This window comes from Ahaetulla prasina, chromosome 1 (assembly GCF_028640845.1).
Source record: "Ahaetulla prasina isolate Xishuangbanna chromosome 1, ASM2864084v1, whole genome shotgun sequence".
In the NCBI taxonomy this organism is placed as follows: Eukaryota; Metazoa; Chordata; class Lepidosauria; order Squamata; family Colubridae; genus Ahaetulla; species Ahaetulla prasina.
In genome coordinates this window covers 3,108,283-3,126,281 of record NC_080539.1, presented here as the reverse complement: position 1 = coordinate 3,126,281, position 17,999 = coordinate 3,108,283, and the positions used below count along the sequence as shown (strand labels likewise).

The following is a 17,999-nucleotide window of genomic DNA, read 5'->3' as shown; positions in this document are numbered from 1 at the left end:
GAGGGACTCTGGGAGTTGAAGTCCAAAAGTCTTAAAGGGACCAAGTTTGGACACCCCTGCTTTATAAGGTAGGTAAAATGAGGACCCAGATTGTTGGGGGCAATAAAAGTTGACTTTGTATATAATATACAAATGGATGAAGACTATTGCTTGACACAGTGTAAGCCGCCCTGAGTCTTCGGAGAAGGGCGGGATATAAATTCAAATTAAAACAAACAAACAAACAAACAAATAAATAAATAAATGTCTATCCATAAAGCAAATCAACAAAGTCCACGAGAAAGCAAGATTCACTTAAGAACCATTATGACCTTAACAACTGCAATGATTCACTTAACAACGAGAGCGAGAAAGGTTGCAAAATGGGGCAAAACTCAACAGCTCGTCTGCTTAAGCAATGGAAATTTTGGTTTTCAATTGTGGACGTAAATCGAAGACTGACATTGATTTCATTCCTCTTGTATAATTTTTAACTGCTGTTTATTCTTAGTTGTTCACATTTTTATTGGGGTTGGATGTGTCCCGACAGGGAAAAATTATAAATAAATTTTTTGTTTATTTCTCTATCTGTCTTTCTCGTAAGGGTGTTTTTGAGCCAAATATTCCACTTTTTCGGTATCCTTCTTAAAGGTGGAATCCGGCCCTTGCTTATAAAAAAAAAAATCTCCATTTTGTCAAAAATATCTTCAACATTTCAGGAAGCCAAGATAGGCAAGACGCAGTTCAGGTAATCCTCAATTTACAAGGGTTCGCTTAGTGACGGTCGTAAGTGTGAAACATGCTCATAACTATTTTTCAGGGCTGTGGTAACTTTGAACGGTCACTAAATGAACTGTTGTAAGTCGAGGGCTACCTGTCAATGCCAGGGTTCAGCAAAAAAAAAATAAAAAAAATCATAAATTGCATCACGTGACTGCCACTGTGGCGGTTGTTAAGCAAACATGGTCATTATGCGAACCAATGTTTTGCTATGGGGCATTTTTGGTGACTATAGGAAGTAAATGTGCCTTTGTGGCAAATAAACAATTGTCTCACTTAACAACAACAAAAAATTGTGCTCAGTTGTGGTCGTAGGTCGAGGACTATTTGTATATCCTTTCAAAACTAGAATAAGGTGAGTTTGCATTCACATTTTCCTAACACAAATATGAGAATTTATGGTTTGATGAACAACTCTGCAGATTATCCCCAGTTAATTCTGTATGGTATCAAAGTGGTTGATTTTTACAGCATAAATTTATCCTTTTTATTTCTGCCAACAAAGCATTTAAACAAATATTAGCCTTTTCCTCTAGAAGTTCCCCTCAGAAATTCCCTTCTTAAAACAAAAGGCTAATGTATTTTAATGGCTGTTTTGAGACAACCGAGTTCTGTGTACTTCTTTAAATTTCTCTGAAAAACGACGTTTCTGATGCAAAAACGCTTTCGAAATCTACTTTGAAAAAACCAGGTGGAAATATTTTAAGATTGAAGACTTAATCCCTACCGAATCAAAAGAACAGAAAATCCGAACTACTAATTTCTGTGAAATATTCAGATCAAGATCTTAGACCATGTTTCTCAACCTTGGCCATTTTAAGATGAGTGGACATCCACTCCCAGAATTCCCCAGCCACCATGACTGGTTGGAGAATTCTGGGAGTTGTTCATCCATCTTAAAGGGCTGGCTGGGGAATTCTGGGAGTGGAAGTCCTCCCCTCTTAAAGCAGGCTGGCTGGGGGATTCTGGGAGTGGAAGTCCACCCCTCTTAAAGCATGCTGGCTGGGGGATTCTGGGAGTGGAAGTCCACCCATCTTAAAGCAGGCTGGCTGGGGAATTCTGGGAGTGGAAGTCCACCCCTCTTAAAGCAGGCTGGCTGGGGAATTCTGGGAGTGGAAGTCCTCCCCTCTTAAAGCATGCTGGCTGGGGAATTCTGGGAGTGGAAGTCCACCCCTCTTAAAGCATGCTGGCTGGGGGATCTGGGAGTGGAAGTCCTCCCCTCTTAAAGCATGCTGGCTGGGGAATTCTGGGAGTGGAAGTCCACCCCTCTTAAAGCATGCTGGCTGGGGGATCTGGGAGTGGAAGTCCACCCCTCTTAAAGCAGGCTGGCTAGGGAATTCTGGGAGTTGGAGTCCACCATCTTAAAGCAGGCTGGCTGGGGGATTCTGGGAGTGGAAGTCCTCCCCTCTTAAAGCAGGCTGGCTGGGGGATTCTGGGAGTGGAAGTCCACCCCTCTTAAAGCAGGCTGGCTGGGGGATTCTGGGAGTGGAAGTCCACCCCTCTTAAAGCAGGCTGGCTGGGGAATTCTGGGAGTGGAAGTCCTCCCCTCTTAAAGCAGGCTGGCTGGGGGATTCTGGGAGTGGAAGTCCACCCCTCTTAAAGCATGCTGGCTGGGGGATTCTGGGAGTGGAAGTCCACCCCTCTTAAAGCAGGCTGGCTGGGGAATTCTGGGAGTGGAAGTCCTCCCCTCTTAAAGCAGGCTGGCTGGGGAATTCTGGGAGTGGAAGTCCTCCCCTCTTAAAGCATGCTGGCTGGGGAATTCTGGGAGTGGAAGTCCACCCCTCTTAAAGCATGCTGGCTGGGGGATCTGGGAGTGGAAGTCCTCCCCTCTTAAAGCATGCTGGCTGGGGAATTCTGGGAGTGGAAGTCCACCCCTCTTAAAGCATGCTGGCTGGGGGATCTGGGAGTGGAAGTCCACCCCTCTTAAAGCAGGCTGGCTAGGGAATTCTGGGAGTTGGAGTCCACCATCTTAAAGCAGGCTGGCTGGGGGATTCTGGGAATTGAAGTCCACCCATCTTAAAGCTTGCAGGCTGGGGAATTCTGGGAGCTGAAGTCCATCCCCCTTAAAATGGGCAAGGTTGAGAAACACTGATCTAAAATAAATTGAGGCTATTTGATGCATGGTTTGTCCAGCATGGGCCAATTTTCACAGCAGATTCAAAGATGATACAGACAAACCAGAATATTCTGTATTTTCAATCTATCTTTAAAAATTCTCTCTGATTCTCTTGGGAAGCAGAATATAGGTATCCTATCAATCATGTTTTTTTTTATTTCAGTGAAATTCCTGTGGTATTTCCAGCGACACCCCCAAAAATGCCAAAAATATTTATCCTGCGATTCCCTATATATAGCAAGTCCTCGACATACAACCATTCGTTTAGTGACCGAAGTCACGACACCCAAAAAAGTGACTTAGGACCACTCCTCGCACTTGCGACCATTGTGGATCCCCAGGGCCAGGTGTTGAAGATTCAGACGCTTGGCAACTGATTTGTGTTTATGACTGTCGCAGTGTCCCGGAGTTGTGTGATCCCCTGTTTGCGACCTCCCGACAAGCCAAGTCCATGGGGATTCACTTAACAACCATGTGACTAATTTATCAACCTCAGCGATTCACTTAACAACTGCCGCAGGACAGGTAGCAAAATGGGACCGAATTCGCTTCACAACTGGTCAGAAAGTATGGGATCCATTGTGGTCGTAAGTCGAGGACTACCCCGTATCGCATTAGGCGGCAAACGATGGCCAAGGTACCATTTGAACTGAGACCAAACTCAACCAGAACTTGCTGGTTTTTGGTGAGTGGGGGGGGGGGGGCAGCAGGCCCCTTTGCACCCTGACTAGGTGGCTCAGTGGCTAAGACACTGAGCTTGTCGATCAGAAAGGTCGGCAGTTCGGCGGTTCGAATCCCTAGTCCAGGACTCCTGCGTGAGCAGGGGGTTGGACTAGATGGCCTCCAAGGTCCCTCCCAACTCTGTTACCGTTTACCCCGGAGTGCCAGGGGGGAATCCCTAAGATTGCAAGTTCTTCAATCCAGGTGGAAATTGGACTTACCAGCTTCTGGAAAAGATGTCCCAGGACCACCTCGCTGTCCCAATTCTGCAGATGCGGCCAGAGGTTGTCGTACATTTCCTTGTGGATCTCGTAGAGATCCTGGATCTTGTAGAAGATGGTTTCGATCTGCTGGATGGTGAGGACGGGCTGGGAGGTGGTGGCCGTGGCCCTCAGTGGCTTCATCGGCTGCGGGGGAGGGGGAGGAAGAGCCATCAAATGGGGAAACAACCCTCCTGCCCCCCCCTACACACCTAGGATGTCAGTCTTGTTTGATGGACCGATTTTTTGAGATTTCGACCCTATGGTTTTTCTCCCGGAGCACAAGCTGACTTGTAGTGCGGGGTGGGGGGGTGTCTCCAAACGTGGCCCCTTTAAGACTGGTGGACTTCAACTCCCAGAGTTCCTCAGCCAGCTATGAGGAGTTAAGGAAGGGATCTGCAAACTTGGCTCTTTTAAGACTGGTGGACTTCAATTCCCAGAGTTCCTCAGCCAGCTATGAGGAGTTAAGGAAGGGGTCTGCAAACTTGGCTCTTTTAAGACTTGTGGACTTCAACTCCCAGAGTTCCTCAGCCAGCTATGAGGAGTTAAGGAAGGGATCTGCAAACTTGGCTCTTTTAAGACTTGTGGACTTCAATTCCCAGAGTTCCTCAGCCAGCTATGAGGAGTTAAGGCAGGGGTCTGCAAACTTGGCTCTTTTAAGACTGGTGGACTTCAACTCCCAGAGTTCCTCAGCCAGCTATGAGGAGTTAAGGCAGGGGTCTGCAAACTTGGCTCTTTTAAGACTTGTGGACTTCAATTCCCAGAGTTCCTCAGCCAGCTGTGAGGAGTTAAGGCAGGGGTCTGCAAACTTGGCTCTTTTAAGACTGGTGGACTTCAACTCCCAGAATTCCTCAGCCAGCTATGAGGAGTTAAGGCAGGGGTCTGCAAACTTAGCTTTTTTAAGACTTGTGGACTTCAACTCCCAGAGTTCCTCAGCCAGCTATGAGGATTTAAGGCAGGGGTCTGCAAACTTGGCTCTTTTAAGACTTGTGGACTTCAATTCCCAGAGTTCCTCAGCCAGCTATGAGGAGTTAAGGCAGGGGTCTGCAAACTTGGCTCTTTTAAGACTTGTGGACTTCAACTCCCAGAGTTCCTCAGCCAGCTTTGCTGGATGAGGAACTCTGGGAGTTGAAGTCCACAAGTCTTAAAAAAGCCAAGTTTGCAGCTCCCTGAGTTAAAGGAATTAAAAGTCCACCAGTCTTAAAGGGGCCACGTTTGGAGACCCCTCCTCTTTTGATCCCCACAACAACCCTGTGAGGCAGGCTGGGTGGAGAGAGAGAGAGAGAGAGAGAGAGAGAGAGAGAGAGAGAGAGAGAGAATGAGAATCTGGCCTGCAATCAGGGTGTTTTTCAAGGCCAAGGGGAGATTTGAACCCAGAACTTTCCAGATATAATATACATATATATATATATATACACACCCTTCACTGCTATGTCAGTCATTGCCACACCAACTCTGACAGTGGGGGAACAACAATCCCCATCACCCCTCAGCCATTACAGAGGTGCTGGCTGCAGATGGATGCTGTAGTCCTGTGCTTCTCGTTTTAAAATGGGTGGGCTTGGATCCCCAGAATTCCCCAGCAAAAAGTGGTCAGGTTTGAGGAATACTGTTGCAAATATATCCAAACACACTTTCCTCCTCCTATTTTTCCCACAACAACCCTGTGAGGTGGGTTGTGCTGAGAGAGAGAGAGAGTAACTGGCCCAAAGTCACCCAGTTTAGGCTTTCATGCCTAAACCCAGACTAGAACTCACTGTCGCCTGGTGATTGCCTCAAAGTCTCCTAATTAACTTTTATCCCTAAGACAGGACTAGAACTCACTGTCGCCTGGTGATTGCCTCAAAGTCTCTTAATTAACTTTGATCCCTAAGGCAGGACTAGAACTCACTGTCGCCTGGTGATTGCCTCAAAGTCTCCTAATTAACTTTGATCCCTAAGGCAGGACTAGAACTCACTGTCGCCTGGTGATTGCCTCAAAGTCTCTTAATTAACTTTTATCCCTAAGACAGGACTAGAACTCACTATCGCCTGGTGATTGCCTCAAAGTCTCCTAATTAACTTTGATCCCTAAGACAAGACTAGAACTCCCCTTTCTCCTGGTGATTGGCCCAAAGTCATATCTAAGGTGGAAGTAGAACACACCATCACCAAAGTCACCCAGCCAGCTTTCATACCTAAATTGGGACTAGAACTCACTGTCACCTGGTGATTGGCCCAAAGTCAACCAGCCAGCTTTCATGCCTAAGGCGGAACTAGAACTCACCACCTCCTGGTTTCTAGCCTGGTGCCTTAACCACGAGATCAAACTGGCTCTCAAATTGGTGGATGCCCACTAATACAAACATGCAACCCCCCAGGAATGTCTCACCACCCCTGGAACTGGAAATCCCATTGCAAACACAAATAAGTTTTGCAAACTACCACATGTTTTAGAAACGTGTGTCGGAAGAGCCCGGAAAATTCTAGAAAATTCCCCCTCTACCCGGAACTAAGAGCGATCGTCGTTCCCGCCCACCCCACCCCACCCCCAGAAACCCATCCAGATGCAGAAGAAGAGAGGACACTGTGGATTAAGCATTTTGGCAAAATGGGGCCTACGGAACTCCCTGCTACAAGATCTTTCTTTGGGTCTCTTTCTCTCTCTTGGAGACAAAAGTCGCCTCACTGATCCGGCAGCGGCCATCTACAGCCTAGAGACTCAAAGGGCCCCCCCCTCTTCAGCAAGGATCCAATTTAGGGAACAAACTCTGAGCAGTTCGCATGACTTGCATGCAACCCTTCAAAGTCCAGGGCAGTCAGGAGTGACGAAACCACGGCGGTTCCCACGGCTGTCAAAATGACTGACATTTCATGCCTTTTAGAGCCGTAGCCCTTAAGTCCTTCTGCTTCCTCCGGCCTTATTTTCCTTCCCTCCCACCAAAAGTAAAACGATATTCTGCAATTCTCCAACTTTCATAGTAGTTGAATAACAAAAGTAAAGAATAAATAAGTTGCAGAACTTGTAAATGCTCTAAGACTGGAAATTTTTAAGAAAATGTTGGATAGCCATTTGTCTGAAATGGTGTAGGGTTTCCTGCCTGGGCAGGGGGTTGGACTAGAAGGCCTCCAAGGTCCCTTCCAACTCTGATATTATTATTATTATTATTATTATTATTATTATTATTATTATTATTATTATTATTATTATTATTATTATTATTATTATTATTATAAAATTAAATAAAATTAAAACTAAAATAAAATGAAATAATAAAATAAAACAAATAATAAAATAAAGTGAAAGTAAATAAAATAAAATAATAAAGTAAATAAAATACCGGAAATAACTAAAGTAAAATAAAATAAAATAGTGAAGTAAAATAATAAAATAAAGTGAACGGCTGGATGGACGGCTGTCCTTTGATGAACATCTGGTGGCCGTCTCCAGGAGGGCCTTTTACCAAGCTCGCTTGGTCCGCCAGTTGCGTCCCTTCCTTGACCGGGATGCCTTATGCACGGTCACTCATGCTCTGGTTACATCTAGGTTGGATTACTGCAACGCTCTCTACATGGGGCTGCCCTTGAGGTGCACCCGGAGGCTGCAGTTAGTCCAGAATGCGGCTGCGCGAGTGGTAATGGGAGCCGCTCGTGGCTCCCACGTAACACCACTGCTCCGTAGCCTGCACTGGCTTCCTGTGGTTTTTCGGGTGCGCTTCAAGATTTTGGTTACCACCTTTAAAGCGCTCCATGGCTTAGGACCCGGGTACTTACGAGACCGCCTGCTGTTACCCTATGCCTCCCACCGACCCGTACGCTCTCACAGAGAGGGTCTCCTCAGGGTGCCGTCCGCCAAACAGTGTCGGCTGGCGGCCCCCAGGGGTAGGGCCTTCTCTGTGGGAGCATCGATGCTCTGGAATGAACTTCCCCCTGGCTTACGTCAAGTGCCTGATCTTCGAACCTTCCGTCGTGAGCTAAAAACACACCTATTTATTCAAGCAGGACTGGCATAATAATGTAGAATTTTAAATTTGGGGTTTATTAATATTTTAAAATTTTAAAATCTAAATTTTAATTTATCGGCCTTTATAATTTGCTTTGTTTTAAATGTTGTTTTCATTGTATATATTTTGTTTTATCGCTGGCTGTACACCGCCCTGAGTCCTTCGGGAGAAGGGCGGTATAAAAAAATTAATAAATAAATAAAAATAAAATAAAAAATAAAAAAAGTAAAACAATAAAATAAAATAGTAAAATAAAATAAAACAAAATAATAAAACAAGAAATAAACTAAACTAAACTAGAACAGGGGTCTCCAACCTTGGCAACTTTAAGACTCGTGGACTTCAACTCCCAGCAAAGCCGGCTGAGGAATTCTGGGAATTGAAGTCCACAAGTCTTAAAGTTGCCAAGGTTGGAGACCCGTGAACTAGAATAAAGTAAAATAATAAAGTAAACTAAACTAATAAAATAGTAAAGTAAACTAAAATAAAACAAAACAATAAACTAAAATAATAAAGTAAGCTAAAATAGAATAAAGTAAAATAAAGTAATAAGGTAAAGTAAAATAAAATAATGAAAATAAAATAAAATAATAAAATAAAACAACACAACACAACACAACCCAAAAATAACACAAAACCCAAAAACGAAACAAAATAACACAACACAGAACAGAACAAGACCCAGTCAGTTTCTCTGCCCCTCTAATCCTCACTCACTCACCAACAACAGCGCCTCCAGCTGGCTGATATACATCTCCTCACTGGCCAGGAAGTCCTTTAGCACCAACTTCCGCATCTCCACGCCTTTCCCGGGATCCGGTTCCTCCTGCAGAAGGGAGAGAGTTAGGGCAAAGTTAAAAGGGTCCCGGACCCCTCGGGGAGACCCTCGACTTGCGACCACAATTAAGCCCCTAATTTCCCCGTGCTAAGCGAGAAGGTTGCCAAGTTGAGTTTTGCCCGGTTTGACGGTTTGTTTGTTCTTCGTTCAATGATTCGCCGCACTTAGTCGTAACGTCGGTAAGTGAATCTGGCTCCCCCATTGGCTTTGCTTGTCGGGAGGTCGCAGAAACGGGGACCGTCCCAGGGTGGCTCAATTGCGGTTGTAAGTTGAGGACTGCCTATATTTATGTGCCACGATCTTTTTGTTCTCGCAAACCCGTCTCTTGTTTAAACGACTAGTCGCCTCCTTTTTCCCCGTCAACGTCTCAGCGTTTCAATTTCAATCAGAATAGAGCTGGAAAGGGACCTTAAAGGTCTTCTAGTCCAGCCCCCTGCTCAAGCAGGAGACTCAATTCAATCAATCAATCATCAATCCTTATGATTTACATTGATATATTGATCATCAATTGTGTTGTAAATGTTGTACCTTGATGAAGGTATCTTTTCTTTTATGTACACTGAGAGCATATGCACCAAGACAAATTCCTTGTGTGTCCAATCACACTTGGCCAATAAAAAATTCTATTCTATTCTATTCTATTCTATTCTATTCTATTCTATTCTATTCTATTCTATTCTATTCTATTCTATTCCATTCCATTCTATTCTAATTGCTATTCTAGTCTATTCTATTTTTCTCTTCTCTTTTGTAGCCTATGACTTAATGATATTATTGAATTTGTACCCTATGACCATCATTAAGTGTTGTAAGTGTTGTACCTTGAGGAAAGTATCTTTTCTTTTATGTACACTGAGAGCATATGCACCAAGACAAATTCCTTGTGTGTCCAATCACACTTGGCCAATAAAAATTCAATTCAATTCTATTCTATTCTATTCTGAACGGATCTTTTCTTTTATGTACACTGAGAGCATATGCACCAAGACAAATTCCTTGTGTGTCCAATCACACTTGGCCAATAAAAATTCAATTCAATTCTATTCTATTCTGAACGGATCTTTTCTTTTATGTACACTGAGAGCATATGCACCAAGACAAATTCCTTGTGTGTCCAATCACACTTGGCCAATAAAAATTCAATTCAATTCTATTCTATTCTATTCTGAACGGATCTTTTCTTTTATGTACACTGAGAGCATATGCACCAAGACAAATTCCTTGTGTGTCCAATCACACTTGCCCAATAAAAAATTCTATTCTATTCTATTCTATTCTATTCTATCAGAATAGAGCTGGAAGGGAAGAGAATTCAACTGGGGTTACAAGCCAAGCCAATGGGGGAAGCCGGGTTCACTTAACAACCTGGTGATTCACTTATCAACCGGAGCCGTGGAAAGAGAAGCAGCAAAAACTCACTGAACGAGAGTCTCACTTAGCAACAGAGATGTTGGTTTCCCTGGTGGTCGTAAGTTTGAGGACTACCTGTAGACCCGGATTCTTTGGGTCAGATCCGGTTTCCTTTGTACCGTCCGCGTAGGTGGGTGAGGCCCAGAAGGAAGACAGGGACATTGTAAGCTGGGAAAGCCTTGGGTTCAAATTTCACCTCCAGCAGGTGGCTTTTAAATCGGGCAGATGTCGGGAGCCAAATGCAATTGTGTCTTTGCGGCACCGGACGACAAAAAGTTTAATTCCCAGCTTTGTGTGTCACACCCTTTGAAAAGAAAAGGTATAATTTATTCGGCCTGGGCTTTGTACATAATTTGTAGGTGGTTGTTGAAGCTCCAATTTATTTCCTTGCCAAATTCACGTCCGGCCTCGATTCACCGGAGAGAGGCGGACTACCGGCACTCCTCGACTTAGGACCGTTTGGTTAACGGCGCTTCAGAGTTACAACAGCGCTCAAAAATGTGACTTACGACTGGGATCCGCACTTACAGCTAGTCCTTGTCTTCCCCGCTTTTGTGATTTGTGTACGTGTGTGTGGTCGTTAAATGAATCGCCACGGTCGTTTAGCGAACAGTGCTGTTGTTAAGCAAACCTATTGATCGCTACGGGTCATATTTGCAGAAAATGGATTTTTGGCAGAAATTAATTGCAGTCAAGTGACTTGTGGCAAGCTACAAATGGACCGGCAAATGTCTCCCTCTTGAGCAGTGGGTTGGACTAGAAGACCTCCAAGGTCCCTTCCAGCTCTAACTCTGATTGATTGACTGATTGATTGAAATGGGTCTCCTGCTTGAGCAGGGGGCTGGACTAGAAGACCTCCAAGGTCCCTTCCAGCTCTAATTCTGATGGATTGATTGATTGATTGATTGAAATGGTCTTAGTTTAGACAAGTGGCTGTCCAATCCCTTCTTAAAAACTTCCAGTGTTGGAGCATTCGCAACTTCTGGTGGCAAGCCGTTCCACTGGTTAATTGTTCTCACTGCCAGCAAATTTCTCTTTAATTCTAGGTTGCGTCTCTCCTTGATGAGTTTCCGTCGGTTGCTTCTTGTCCTACTTTTAGCTGGTTTGGAGAATAGGTTCACCCCCAAATCTTCTTTGGGGCAGCCCTTCAAATATTAGAACCCCGCTATCGTATCACCCAAAGTCCTTATTTTCATTCGAACTAGACAGACCCAATTCTGCAACCGTTCTTGGGGTGTTTTTAACTCATCTTGGTTAACTTAAGGTTGCAAGTCACTTGAAGCAGAAACCCCCAACTTTCTTTGATCTGCGCCCCATCCAGAAGAGCCGAATTCGAGAATGTGGAATCTGCTACGGCTTGGCTCGCTGTTTTTCATCTTCCCACGCGGGCCTCGGGCACCTGGCATCCGAATTTCCCCCGCCAACTGCACATTCCCAGGAACAAGTCAGCACAGACACAGCCACCACAGGCCAGGCCTTGCTATGGGTGCAAATAGGGGGGCATTTTATCCTCTACTTCCATTTCCACTATCTAAGCCAACGGGTCAAAAATCCGAACGCAGTTTCCCAATGGGTAGTTCCTCGAATTACGACTGTTCTTTTAGCAACTGTTCAAAGTTACGACGGATCCAAAGAAAGGCGCAGGGAATCCTCGACTTACGACCGCAACGGGCGCCCAAAATTTCTGCGGCGAAGCAAGGCAGCTGTGACGTGAGCTTTGCTTCCTTTTGACGACCTACCTGGCCAACGTCATTAAGTGAAATCGCTGCAGTCATCAAGTCAGCCATACGGTCGTTAAGCGAATCCGGGTTCGTCCGTGGATTTTAGCTGGTCAGAAGGTCGCAAAAGGGTGGGGGGGGTTGTCACGTGACCTCAGGACACTGCAACCGTCATAGGTATGAGTCACTTGCCAAACGTTTGAATTTTGATCATGTGACCCTGGGGATGCTGCAGAGGTCGTAAGTGCGAAACACAGTCCTAAGTCACTTTTGTTAATGTCGATATAACTTTGGACAGTCACTAAACGAATTGTTGTAAGTCGAGGACTACCTGTATTTATGACTTGGATTTTAAGTTAATTCCAGTGGTCCTGTGATCTCATTTTGTGTCGTCAACAACCATTGTGCATTTGCAGCCATTTGTACTGTCCACAATTTATGATGTTTTTTGCAGCATTTACTTCCTATAGTCACCAAAAATGCCCCATAGCAAAACATTGGTTCACTTAATGACCGCGTTTGCTTAACAACCGCCATAATGGCAGTCACATGATGCAATTTATTTTTGCTGAAACCTGGCATTGACAGGTAGTCCTCGACTTACAACAGTTCATTTAGTGACCGTTCAAAGTTACAACAGCCCTGAAAAAAAGCTGGAGTTTTGACCACGTTTCACTCTTATGACCTTTGTACCATTCCCACGGTCACGTGGTTTACAATTGGATGATTGACAACTGACTCGCATTTACGACGGTCACAGATGTCCCAGGGGGCCACATGATCTTTTCTGACAAGCAAAGTCAATGGGGAAGCCAAATTCACTCAACGACCATGTTACTAATTTAAGACCTGCAAGGGATTCGCTTAACACACAAGGCGAGAAAAGTTGTAAAACAGAGCAAGCTCACTTAACAAATTTAGCATAAATTTTGGGCTCAATTGTGGTCGTACGTTGAGTTCTATCTATCTTTACTTCCAATTTCTGGCCCAAACCGCCCCCCCTGTGGACAATGGATTCGCTTAACGGCCATGGTTTTCACTTAACAACCGCTGTAAAAAAAACGTTATAAAATCAGTTACTTTGAGGTGGCCGATAAATTTCCTAAACAAAACAAATCAGGAACGGCGGCCTGCTGACCTTCTTAATGACCTGCACGACCCCCGGCCGTCGTAAATCGAGGACTACCCATACTTGCTTCTTACGCCACTGAGGGGGTCATTCCAAAAGGTTGCCACGATTGAATAGGAAAGAAGAGGGGGTCATCCGAGGTTGGGACTAGATGCCTTTGGAGGGCCCTTGCCACGCCACACTCTTAGGAAGGAAAGAAAGCAGTCCACCCATGCTCAGAGGCACCCTGTTCCGTTCCCAGCAGGATCCTAATGCAAAACTCCCTTTTCCTCTGTAAGCCCAAAACTTTTTTTGGGTTAGGTTAGGGTGAGAGACGAAAGGAAGTTACACAAGAAAAAAAAAAAAAAAGGGATATTATTTTTTTTTCTTTGCTCATTTCAAACTGAAAGGATATCGGCGGTTCGATTCCCGGAATGCAACTTTTTAAATTCCTAAAACAGGGAAGTGGAAATAAAGATTTCCAGTGAAAACGGCACGGATCTCTTTTTCTCACACGCACACACGCACAACACATACACACACCCCTAAATACACAAAACACAAACCCTGTCCTCCCCCGCCCCGCTCTCCCCAAACTCGCTTTGTAAGAACCTGCTACGGCCCAGACCACCGATAAACCCAGTTTCATGAAAAACTGGCTCCCAGTTTAATTAAACCTCGTTGGAGCAACGCAATTTAAACGCGGCTGGCTTTGTACCAGACCAACAACAACCACAACGACAACGGCAACAATGGGGATGTCTAGAACAGGGGTCTCCAACCTTGGCCACTTTAAGCCTGGAGGACTTCAACTCCCAGAATCCCCCAGCCGGGGTCTCCAACCTTGGCCACTTTAAACCTGGAGGACTTCAACTCCCAGAATCCCCCAGCCGGGGTCTCCAACCTTGGCCACTTTAAACCTGGAGGACTTCAACTCCCAGAATCCCCCAGCCGGGGTCTCCAACCTTGGCCACTTTAAACCTGGAGGACTTCAACTCCCAGAATCCCCCAGCTGGGGTCTCCAACCTTGGCCACTTTAAACCTGGAGGACTTCCAGGTTTAACAAAAGTGGGAGTTGAAGTCCTCCAGGCTTAAAGTGGCCAAGATTGGAGACCCCTGGTCTAAAAAACTTTCTTTGGAAGTTTGTAGGGGGGGGGGGGAAGATGAGGAGAAGGCAACATTTCCACGTGTCCAGTTCTGGTTCCCAAGGTGACCTCTGCCCATGCACAGAGTGGCTTCCAAAAGGACCCTTGGAGAAGCAAAGGAGGGGAGGGGGGAGGGAGCTGGGGACCCCCCACCCACCCTAGGGATTCCCTCCCTAGCAGAGCAGACCCTCCACCTTTCAAATGCCAGCCTCACCCACTCCCACCTGGGGCGGCCGGTGCCACCCTGTGCCCCCTTGGCAGACCACCCCTTCCTCCTTCCTCCTGGTTAGGGAGTGGGGGGGGGAAGAGATGAAGTCATCCCCCTCTCCAAGGCTGACTCTCAAAGACCCCCCCCTCCCCTTTTCCCCAGAGCCCCCCCTGCGGTACCCACCTGCGCGGTGCCCTCTCCTCCTTCTTCTTCTTCTCCTTCTTCCTCCTCTTGCAAGACTCGGTCTAAGTAGCCCAAGGCGACCTTCTCCTCCTCCTCCTCCTCCTCCTCTTCCTCCTCCATGCTGGCTGCCAAGCGGGGTCCCCTAATTCGGGGAGGGGGCGCAGGGGGGTCCCTCCCGGCCGGCCGGGCGATGCCAGCGGGCCGGGAAGGGGGCCATGGCTGGGCAGCCGCCAGCGAAGCGGGCAAGGGGGGGCCCTCCGGCCGGCTGGGCTGGCTGGCTGCTTTTGAAGGGGTGGGGGGGGTGGAGGGGGTCAAGGAGGCGGGCCTGGGAGACCCTCCCCCTCTTTGCAGACTTTCTTCCTGCTTGCCCCTCCGCCCGCCTGCCCTGCCAGCCGCCTCCGCTGCTCTCGCCCAGCCCAACAGGAAGTGGCACAGCCTCGCCTGCTGGCTCCCAGGGGGAAGGGGCAGCCCCCGGGGGAGGACCCCGGAATGGGGAGCCTGGGCTGGGGAGGAGGAGGAAGATGAAGGCGAGGAGAAGGAGGAAGGAAGAAGTGGAAGAAGAGAGGGAAGAAGAGAAAAAGGAGGAGGAGGAGAGGAGGAGGAAGGGAAGGAGGAGCAAGAGGAGAAGGAGGAAGAGGAAGGGAAGGAGGAGGACGAAGGAAGAAGAGGAGAAGGAAGAGGAGAAAAAGGAGGAGGAGAGGAGGAGGAAGGGAAGGAGGAGGAAGGAAGAAGAGGAAGAGGAAGAGGAGGAGGAAGAGAAAGGGAAGGAGAAGGAACAAGGAGGAGGAGAAGGAGGAAGAGAAAGGGAAGGAGGAGGAAGGAAGAAGAGAAAGTGGAGGAGGAAGAGGAGGAAGGAAGGAAGGAATGGAAGAGGAGAGGAAGAGGAGAAAAGGAGGAGGAGGAGGAAGGGAAGGAGGAGCAAGGGAGAAGAAAGAGGAGAAGGGGAAGAAATTGAACAGGAGGAGGAGGAGGAAGAGGAGGAAGGGAAGGAGAAAATGAAGATGAAGGGAAAAAATGAAGAAAATGAAGAGGAGAGGGAAGAGGAGAAAAAGGAGGAGGAAGGGAAGGAGGAGCAGGAAGGAAGAAGAGGGAGAAGGAAAAGAAGAAAAAGGAAGAGGAGAGGGGAGGAGGACGAATGAGAAAGACGAGGAGGAGGAGCGGCAAGAGGAAGAAGAGATGAGGATGAAGGAAGAAGAGGAAGTGGACGAGGAAGAGGAAGAGGAGAAGGAGGAGGAAGAAGGAAGAAGAGGAAGAGGAAGGGAAGGAGGAGGACAAAGTGGAAGAGGAGAGGGGGGAGGACGAAGGAGAAAGATGAGGATGGGGAGGAGGCGGAGGAAGAGGAAGAAGACAAAGAGATGGAAAAGGAGGAAGAGGAGGAGGAAGAAAAGGAAGAGAGGAAGAGAAAAAGGAGAAAGATGAGGATATGGGGAGGAGGAGGAAGAAGGAAGAAGTGGAAGAGGAGGAAGGAAGAAGAGGGAGAAAAGGAGAAGGAGGAAGAAGAGGAGAAAAGGAGAAGGAGGAAGAAGAGGAGGAAGAAAAAGGAGAAAGAGGAGGGGAGGAGGAGAAAGAAAAGGAAGGAGGAGGGGGAAGAGAAGGAGAAAGAGAGGGTGAGAAGAAGAAGAACAAGATGGGGGAGGAGGAGGAGGAGGAGGAGGAAGAGAGGGAGGGGAGCAAAGCCCCCCACCACTTTGTGGGAGAGTGGAATGATGACGCCCCTGTTGGAGTGACCCCCCCCCCACATTTGGAAAACCAGGCAGGAGGGGCCAAGGGAGCGCTCGCTGCCAGCCCGGCAAACGCTGTCCCGTTTTACGACAGTCACTGGTTAGCGGCTCAGAGCAGGAACGGCTCTTGGCTCTGAAAACGGGGGGGGGGGGCTGGAAGGAGAAGAAGAGCCAAGGGGGGGAGGGCTGGGGGGAAACCCCCCTGCCCGCCACCCTCCCCAGGAAGGGGGAATCCCTGGGATGTCACAGGCGCATCTGGGCAGCCCAGGAAAAAGAGAAGCCCTCCACTCACTCACCCACCCACCCCCCGAAAACAGGCTGTGCAATGTCCAAGTCCCGGCTGGGAATCATAGGTGGAGGAACTCCGGATGGGTCTGGGAGTGGAGTAGGGGTTAGGGAGTGCGAAAGGTAAAAAGGGGCTCCCCGAAGGGATCGGGGTGGGGGGTGGGGTGGGGGGGGTGGAAGTCTCTCTCTCTCTCTCTCTCTCTCTCTCTCTCTCTCACCCAGCACATTATTGACCTGGGGAACTCACTGCCACCAGTATGCTTTAAGTCAGGGCTACTTCCTTATTGAAGCAGAGAAACAGAATCTCATCTTCCTTCCTTCTTTCCTTCTAATCGTTCTTTCTTTCTCTCCAAAACTTCCTTTCTTCCTCCCTCCTTCCCTCGTCTCTTCTTTTTTCCTTTCTCATCTTCCTTCCTTCCTTTTCCTAATCATTCTTTCTCTCCTAAACTTCCTTCCTTCCTATCTTCCTCCCTCCCTCCTCTCTTCATTTTCCTTTCTGATCTTCCTTCCTGCCTAGGTTTTCTTAATCATTCTTCTCTCTTAACCTCCTTCTTTCCCCTCCTCCCCATTCTAAACCTCCTTCTTTCCCCCCTCCCTCTCCTTTTCCCTTTTCCCTTTTTCCTTCATCTTCTTTCCTTCCTCCCTCCCTCCCTTTTTACTTTCCTATCTTTCCTTCCTTCCTTCCTTCCTCCCTCCCTCCCCTCTTCTTTTTTCCTTTCTCATCTTCCTTCCTTCCTTTTCCTAATTGTTCTCTCTCTCGTAAACTTCCTTCCTTCCTTCCACCCTACTTCCTTACCCTCCCCTCCCCTCCTCTTCCCTAAGTGGTTGGCTGATGTGGGTACTGGAGGAGCAAGGGATTGCTAGACTGGCTGGGAAACTGTCACAAAATATTGACAATACAGATCACATGACCCCAATGGCAACCAGCAGCCCGGAAGCAACCACAACATTCCCACATTTTCATTCCCCAGGGAATTCCTGCGTCCCAGATAGTGGACCTATTCTCTGAGTCAGCCCATTTGAGGCGGGGCCTGGGTTCAAAAACTGCTGCCCTCTAATGCACAGTTTTTGCATTTATTTAATGCAATTAAAAGTCGCAAGAACGAGAGTTTTAGTAGTACATAGATGGGCCATCAGTCCATTTCTCCTGGATGGCTGTTGTGGAAGGGTTTTTTTTTTAAGTGTTAAAAGTCACTAAAAGTCACACTTAGTGTTAAAAGTCACATCGCTCTTGAGACCCACAAAAATATTTTTACCAGCTTTTTTGACAAAACAGGCAAACTTTGAGTAACACAGATTTCTCCTCGCTCTGCAACAATTCATTTAGTGACCATTCAAAGTTACAACGCCCCTGAAAAAAGTGACTCGTGGCCATTTTTCGCACTTACGACCTCTGCAGCATTCCCACATTCACGAGATCAAAATTCCTTGGCAAGTGACTCCCATTTACGACGGCCGCACTGTTCCCGGGGTCACGTGATCCCCTCTGGCAAACCTTCCGACCAGCCAAGTCAACACGGAAGCCGGATTGGCTTAACCACCGTG

At 47.1% G+C, this 17,999-nt stretch overlaps 1 protein-coding gene across 2 annotated transcripts in view; it reads right to left on the bottom strand.

The window, feature by feature from the left end:
- Window positions 1-17,999, bottom strand: part of ABR (ABR activator of RhoGEF and GTPase) — a 152,509-nt gene that overhangs the window by 99,413 nt on the left and 35,097 nt on the right. Inside the window, exons 1-3 of one of the 2 annotated variants that reach the window (XM_058163986.1) lie at window positions 14,449-15,084; window positions 8,560-8,664; window positions 3,817-4,002 (exon numbers count right to left, since the gene is read on the bottom strand). In XM_058163986.1, the coding sequence (XP_058019969.1) occupies window positions 3,817-4,002; window positions 8,560-8,664; window positions 14,449-14,568 (411 nt within the window). In that variant the 5' untranslated portion in view covers window positions 14,569-15,084. Of the gene's footprint in view, window positions 1-3,816; window positions 4,003-8,559; window positions 8,665-14,448; window positions 15,085-17,999 lie in introns of those variants that run through there. The other variant, XM_058163985.1, reaches the window with a different exon arrangement.